Raw genomic sequence first — 7,340 nt, forward strand, 5'->3', positions numbered from 1 at the left:
ACACACAAACGGACACAGACACACACACACACACACACACACATATACGCATGCACGCACAGATACCCAACAAGCACACATTCACACACAAATGCAGTCGCACAGCCACAAACACGCAAATTCTCGAATCCCTCACGGAAACTGTGGCAACAGCGTAGTTGGTGGAGCACAGTAGGCTGACAACAAGTATGGAAGTCGTGGCCTTAGAAGCCAACTCTGGGCCTACATGAAGTTAAAGACATTCCAACCCTTATGGGTCCAATTAAAGTAAGGAATGGAGTGAACTTTGCTCCATTACTGGCATGTGAGATGCCAAACTATGAATCATCAAGGTCCTCCTAATTAGCTGGTAAAAACATTCAGAGGTTAGCAGGAAGGTTGACAAAATTAGAATCATAACTCTGAGCTTTGGTAATATTTCTGTTTCTGTTTATCTCTTGGGCCGTGATGTGTACATCGAAGTCGGTTTTGACACGGGCCAACGGGTTTGCAATATGGCTTCTCATAAGGTCAAGGCTGACCTTGACTCTTCTCTGCGCCAACACAAATATATTGTTCTCGAGAAAAAAACACTGCTCCGGCTCGTCTCCCTGCCCCAATTAACACCAGGAGAAAAAACATCTCCTTCCCAACAGTTTTGTTAGTGTGCATTGACTAACAAAACCTCTCCCTCGGTGTCCACGCCACACAACAGGACCCCACCAACGGCTACTACAGCGTCAACACCTTCAAAGAGCACCACACCCCCGCGGTCGCGGGCAACCCGCCGGCCGAGGCCTCCCGCAACCCCGCCGGCGCCAGCAGCACCCTGGGCAAGCAGCGGGTGCCCACGGGCATGTCCTTCACCAACATCTACTCCACCCTGGGCGCGGGCCCCAACCGCCTGTACGACTACAGCCAGCGCTTCGTGCTGGGCATGGGCAGCAGCTCCATCGAGCTGTGCGAGCGCGAGTTCCAGCGGGGCTCGCTGAGCGACTCCAGCTCCTTCCTCGACACGCAGTGCGACAGCAGCGTCAGCAGCTACAGCAAGCAGGACGGCTACGTGCAGTTCGACAAGGACAGCAAGGCGTCCGCCGCCTCCTCCTCCTCCCACTACTCCCAGTCCTCGTCCCAGAACTCGGACCTCACCAAGCCCCTGCAGAAGCGCATGCAGACCCACGTTTGACCCGGTACACAACCACCCCCCCCCGCCAACCACCTCCGCCATTCACTCCCCCCCCCCCCATCCTACCCCAACCGTAACACCCCACCCCCCAAGGGACGGTCGAGTAAGGAACGACTTACCTATCGACCGCGCAATTCAACGGGGCCACCAGGGCTCCGTCATACTAAGACTTTCTCAATGAACCCGGGTTTGTAAATCGTTGTCGTGTTTTCTTGTGCCGCCAGATACAATAATCTGGTCGCGGCTTTGATTCACTTGTCGATCAGACTTCTAAATGCCCCCCCCCCCCAAGCAGTGGATCAAGAAGCATTACACCCCCCCTTCAAAGTTTACTCATTGACCGGGTCTCTTTTTCTTTCCCTTTTTTTTTTTGTCAACCCTCTTACGGGAATTAGTGCCACTTGGAGGTTAATTGCCAACTACACGGAGACAACAGAAATGAGGGGATTTCAATACAGAGCCTAATTGGAGAATGGAGGAAAAGTCCTCTCAAGAGCGCGACAATCAGGCCTTCTGGTTGAAGAAGTATTGGGAGACTTATTTGGGCGATTGCCATTGAAAAACGTGGAGTCTTGTCAATGGGGGGAAGAGACACTCGTAAGAACGTGTGCAAACATCATGAGATCCTTCGGCTGCTTTTCAAAACACATGCTGAATGTTGAAGTGTGTACATTGTTAAACTGCCCCCCCCCCCTTCCCGTTCTTAAAACAATGGGGCTCCGCTCGACTGGCTTATCAAACCTCATCTCCTAAGTAGGTGGAATAAGATGAAACGTTCCACATGTGCCCACAGACTTCCCAAACAATTATGAGGATGCCTATTTCCTCGGGCATCTGGGGCCCCTCGGAAAAAGGCAGATAGGAGCGACCGGGATGTGGTAATAAATCCCGGAGTCATCACTTAGCGTTTGCCGTCGCGAGATAAAGGAATATCAGTGTGTGTTATGCATTTTCTCATTTCCTCCCTCGCGTCCTAATGTTTCCGAAGTTTGGGATGTGAGTCATTTGGGAGCAGCTTCAAATGAGAAGTGTAAATCGCCTTGTGACTCGAGGGGTCTGACTACTTGACACTGTCACAGACTGTGGCAGTAGGAGGAAGACAGAGGACCCTTCCATCTTTTTTCCCTCGATAATGATAAAGCTACATCCTCCTTGTTGCTCCCAGATCTTCTTGTGATAGAAGGGCACAACTTCCTGCCCCCAGGGAAGGAGAACCCTGCCTACACGCACACACACACACACACACAGAAACACACACAGAGGCGATGAAAATGTGACGTCCCTTTACGAGGAAGTGATTTTTCCTGTATATGTCGCAGAGCATCACTCATATTCCGCAAGGGAACCGAAATGTAAACATTATTGTTGAGCGGAGTTTGTTATTGTGTGGCTAGTAAAACCACTGTTTACACTCTATATCTATACCGTACTCTTTTCTACTATTTTATTTTTTTGTTAATTTAACAGAATTACAGATGTTGGTGGCATGAGTCTTTAATGTGAACATAGTTATTTTCTTATTTGTTTTGTACCATCTTTACTTTACCATCTCTTCAACTGACACTATTTATTTTAGTTGAGAGCAAGTGCACATGAACTCAATTACTATACAAAAAAAGGTCTGAATTGACTGTAAGTCTCTTTTGGATTATAGTGTCTGCTTAATGGTAAATGGCCTGATTAAAGTGCACGTACGTTACAGAAATCCTCATTTGAGAATTTGATCCAGAATACTTTGATACACTTTTATAGGAGAGAGAGAGAGAGAGAGAGAGAGAGAGAGAGAGAGAGAGAGAGAGAGAGAGAGAGAGAGAGAGAGAGAGAGAGAGAGAGAGAGAGAGAGAGAGAGAGAGAGAGAGAGAGAGAGAGAGAGAGAAAGAGAGAGAGATGTCCCTACATTCAAATGCAAGCTATTGTTATTGTACATATGACCTGTGTCTAGAGCTCAAGGTTGCTCCTCCAAGCACTAGGTGACCAGCCCTCGTTGGATCAGGGTGACTCTTTGAGCGTTTAACAGAGTTTTTGTCTGCCCTCCAGCCATGATTGTATCATACTGTATATCAATTGATTCCAGCCATCATGCAAAAAGAAAACATTTAAAAGCTATTCAAATGTCTGGAGACTTTCAAGATCACGTCCAATCCTGTTTTATGGAATCAATTTGAACCGTACATGATTACATTTTTGAAAACTGAATAGAATTTCCGGGAAAAAAACATTGAAACGCAATATACAGTAAAATTGCTCTTTAACGGTCATTCACAGTGAGGTCATTTCCTATTCGTCGATTCATGGACGGCAAAACCATTATCCCAATTCCAGATATCTTTTGTTTGTTTCTTGTTTTGTTATTTTTCCAGTAAAATTAGGTAGACTGAAGGGGATGAGAGTTAAATTCAGATAAAGACATCCTGGCTTTCAGCTTGTCAGAATAAGGGCCGCGCCATTTCCATCAAAAGCTTGCTGATTTTGCTGTAAGCACTTTACATATGATTATATTCAAGGTATTGGAACGAGGTTTTCCACTTGAGTGGCAGTGGCTAGGACTCCAATTTACAAGTGGATTGGCAACCATTGTACAGCTTAAGACAAAAAGCTCTGTTTCAATGCTGATAATCCAGTTTGGCACTTAGCGCATTGTATATAAATCTCTAAAGCTGCCTCGTTCTGTATATAATTTTTCAGCCGTCTTTTCCTTTTGTTCTCAGACGTTCACACTGTATTAGAGCTGAACAATTCCCTGCGGCATCAATATTGTACAGACAATCATTTGGTCATTTGTTTTTTTCTTTCTGTCCTATTTTTTTTCTTTCTTACAAACCTATACAGACTTCAGCTTGTTGTTTCAAAAAATATGTGGCTTGTGTGAGCAATTATCATAATTCAACATGCAGAACTGTGTGTCTTATAGTTGAAATGGGGAAGGCAATGGGTATGATATGTTTATTTTACTGTACAAAATACAAAACAAAATAAACACTTGCCATACCATGATTTAGACGTGCGTAAGAGATTGTGATAATATGATGTGTTTTTTCTTAATCGCCATTTTAGGCTTGATTCAAAGTGGAGATGCCGTTGGTCAGCAAGTGTCCTCATAAACATGTCCTCCAATCCTAACTGTTTTAGTGGAGCCCATAAGAGTTCAGATGGGGAATGTACCATGGAATGGTTGTAGTTATGTAAATGGTAAGTAAGGGAGTGCTGAAAGACCAAGCATGCTAAATTTTCACGCGATACGTAAGGGTAAAGAATTACCTCCAAAATAATTTCTTCAATGGCATCTCGAATCAAACAGATGTTTCAACAATCAATATTTCTAAATTATTTTACATGAAAGGAGGGGTTCAGAAAGCGTTCAGGTGCGTGGCCAGTCAGGGCGCGCCATGCTGCCTTAATAACTTGCCATCTGAGGGGAGGATATACTGTAATCTGTTGGCTAGCTAGCCAAAATGTTTACTACTCCCACCTCCGACAAGAACCTGAGTTTACCATTAGGCTCTCCTTTGCGTTCTTACAAAACGTCTACCCTGATCCACAAAGTATTGCATTCCTCCCCTCCTCACCGCCACCCTGTCTCTCTCCCTCCCCCTCCCTCCCTCTTTCTCACCCTCATGCTCTCAAACTCTCTTTCTCGCCGCTCAAATAGATTAATACACGCAACCATACTCTGAACAATTACACAATAGGCCTATGTGGTTCTGTCTCTTTTCTGGTACAAAAACAGAAATTAGAAGAAAACAGCAACAACAGCGAAACGTCTGTGTCCATCCCAAAAGAAGGGGATACAAGAAAAAAGGCTCATATTGTTTTGAAGTTGTTTGGTAATGGCCCTGGGCTATACGGGCATCTGTGATGATGAACTCTCTACACAAACATCTTGCTTGGTTGAATCAAACAATAAATTAATCAATGAATAGAAAGAATTATTGATCATATATCATGCCAAACTTAAGGACCGTCAAGGAGTGGGTCCATGCCCGCTAAGGGTGGTTTACACGCATCGCCATGCTGGTTCCTCATCACTGATCCGCTACGGAGCGTGATAAACACTGCAAAATGTTTCTGAAAGTGCCAACTCCAACGTTCATAGGAAATTATTACTAATGCCGTCGATTACCACGTACCTGTTTTCAGACACGTTTTTTCTTTTACTAATTTTGTTCTCATCTCACATTGAGAATGTGTTGCTGATGGGAAAAAAAAAGTGTTAGGCGAAAAAAGCAACAGAACAGCAGAAATATCCCTGGCGAGTTCAGACCCAGATGTATTTGAGTCTTGTTAGTGTACTTGCTTTTGATCGTAGGTTTGTCAGGATCTGAACTGTTGATATATTACACCCCTTATAATCCAACAGGTCAAATATTTTTCTTCTGAATACTGTATATTCAAGCTCTGAGTAACTTAATTTCCATTTCATTCATACAACGTTATCAAAAGAATAACCATTGTTTGCCTCAATGTAATGTACATTTGTAAATGATATTGGTTAAACCACTATTTTCAGGCAGTGTCCCTCTCTATGTAAGAAAAAGAAAAAAAAATGCTGTAATATACCCGTATTAGGTTTGTGAATCTATGATGCTTTTGCTCTGTATATTTGGAGAATAAAAAGATGGTTTGAAATGGTGTTTGCTTTGTGATTTCATTTCTCATGTCTCACCCGGGCAAGGAAAGGACTTTTCTCACATCTCCGGCCCATATTGTGGCCTATGTATACCACACAATCAACAAGTAAACATACAGACACTCAACATACAATACAAGTGGCGTAAAATCACTGCACAAATACACAGAGAAATGACAGGAAGGAGATTGAGAGTGAGAGATAGAGCGAGATGGATGGAGGGAGAGAGAGTGATTAACCATGATTCAATCAAGCGAGGGAATTACCGCTGTCTGGTGAGGCGAGTTGATCCTGTGCTCCTCTGAGCTCCGGCATGAGCTGCAGACGCCCAGCCTCAGATCCGTCGCCAGACCGTGACAAATGATCATCGAAAGCGACAGAGGGCGGACAAGAGTTGCAATAAGCACAGACTAAGTAAAAGTACATTTTATGACAATTTTAAATACCACACACAACCTCATCTACAATTCAGACTTATACAGTTACAACCGAGACGGATGGGACGGGTGGCGGGGGGTCAAAGGTTTGTACGTAGTCCGGCTGGCGTTCTAAAACCTCAACCCCTTGCAGGTATATGCTTCAAAGTGCTCCGGCTGTTGACTCATGCGTCCCCCTTCTCCCCTCCCCTTCCCGACTACACAGTGGGACTGTCTCCACTCTCAAACTGTATCAGGTGTCAGGACGAGCCGCGAACGCAGCCCTGCCTGTGAACGCAGTGGCTGTGACGGCCGAGGCGGCCCTTTGAAAAGGCAGCATCACAAGCCATTGTGGAAGCCCCCGTTTCATCCGCCCTGACGCTGCCAACAACAAACAGCGCAGTCAAGCATCGTGCCTGCATTAGGCGCTAGGCGTACGTCAAGGAAAGGCCATGGAATGATAAACCGAGCCGCTCAGTCTGATTCTTCTCCCAAAAGCAGTGGTTCCTGTTTCCTTCCTGGATCGGGGGGGGGGGGGGGGGTTAAATGCTTGTGTGTTGAAGACGCTCTAAGAATTAGCAAAGTGTATAAATAGCTTATTGTGATGCATTTGACTAATCACCGTGATCCACCCCATTACTAATTAAATGTAGGCCAGGCTGTTACTCTCATTGTGACTTTCAGTGTGCAGCTTTGAAGCACCGAGGAGACCCAGACCCAGTTCTTCTGGCCCACAGGAAGAGCGGTTCAGTTGGAAATGACTCACCAACGACTCTGTGTCCTTTTAACTGAGCAGCTACAGCGGGCCGTTCTATTTGTGAATTACCTTGGATCATAATTGCATTTGAAATCCAATTTGACAACGGCACAAATTCAATGCAGAGCAACTCGGCGTTTATTGCACCAACACACTCTTTAGAGGAATTGGCGAAATAGCGAGCCAAATGAATAACATTTGTTCATATATATTGTGTGTGCGCGTGTGTGTACGCGTGTTTGTGTGTGTGTGTGTGTGTGTGTGTGTGTGTGTGTGTGTGTGTGTGTGTGTGTGTGTGTGTGTGTGTGTGTGTGTGTGTGTGTGTGTGTGTGTTTACAAACACAGTAACCACAAACACCATCCACAGTTAACTTC

General features: G+C 45.0%; 1 protein-coding gene across 1 annotated transcript in view; it reads left to right on the top strand.

Moving 5' to 3' along the window:
- The window catches only part of LOC132473888 (kin of IRRE-like protein 3), a 57,627-nt gene extending 51,836 nt beyond the window's left edge, over positions 1-5,791 (top strand). The window contains 1 exon segment of the mRNA XM_060074173.1: positions 695-5,791. Coding sequence (XP_059930156.1) covers positions 695-1,165 — 471 coding nt within the window. The 3' untranslated portion in view covers positions 1,166-5,791.
- The last annotated feature ends 1,549 nt before the right edge of the window (positions 5,792-7,340 follow it).

The sequence above is a fragment of the Gadus macrocephalus genome, chromosome 16 (genome assembly GCF_031168955.1).
Source record: "Gadus macrocephalus chromosome 16, ASM3116895v1".
NCBI lineage: Eukaryota > Metazoa > Chordata > Actinopteri > Gadiformes > Gadidae > Gadus > Gadus macrocephalus.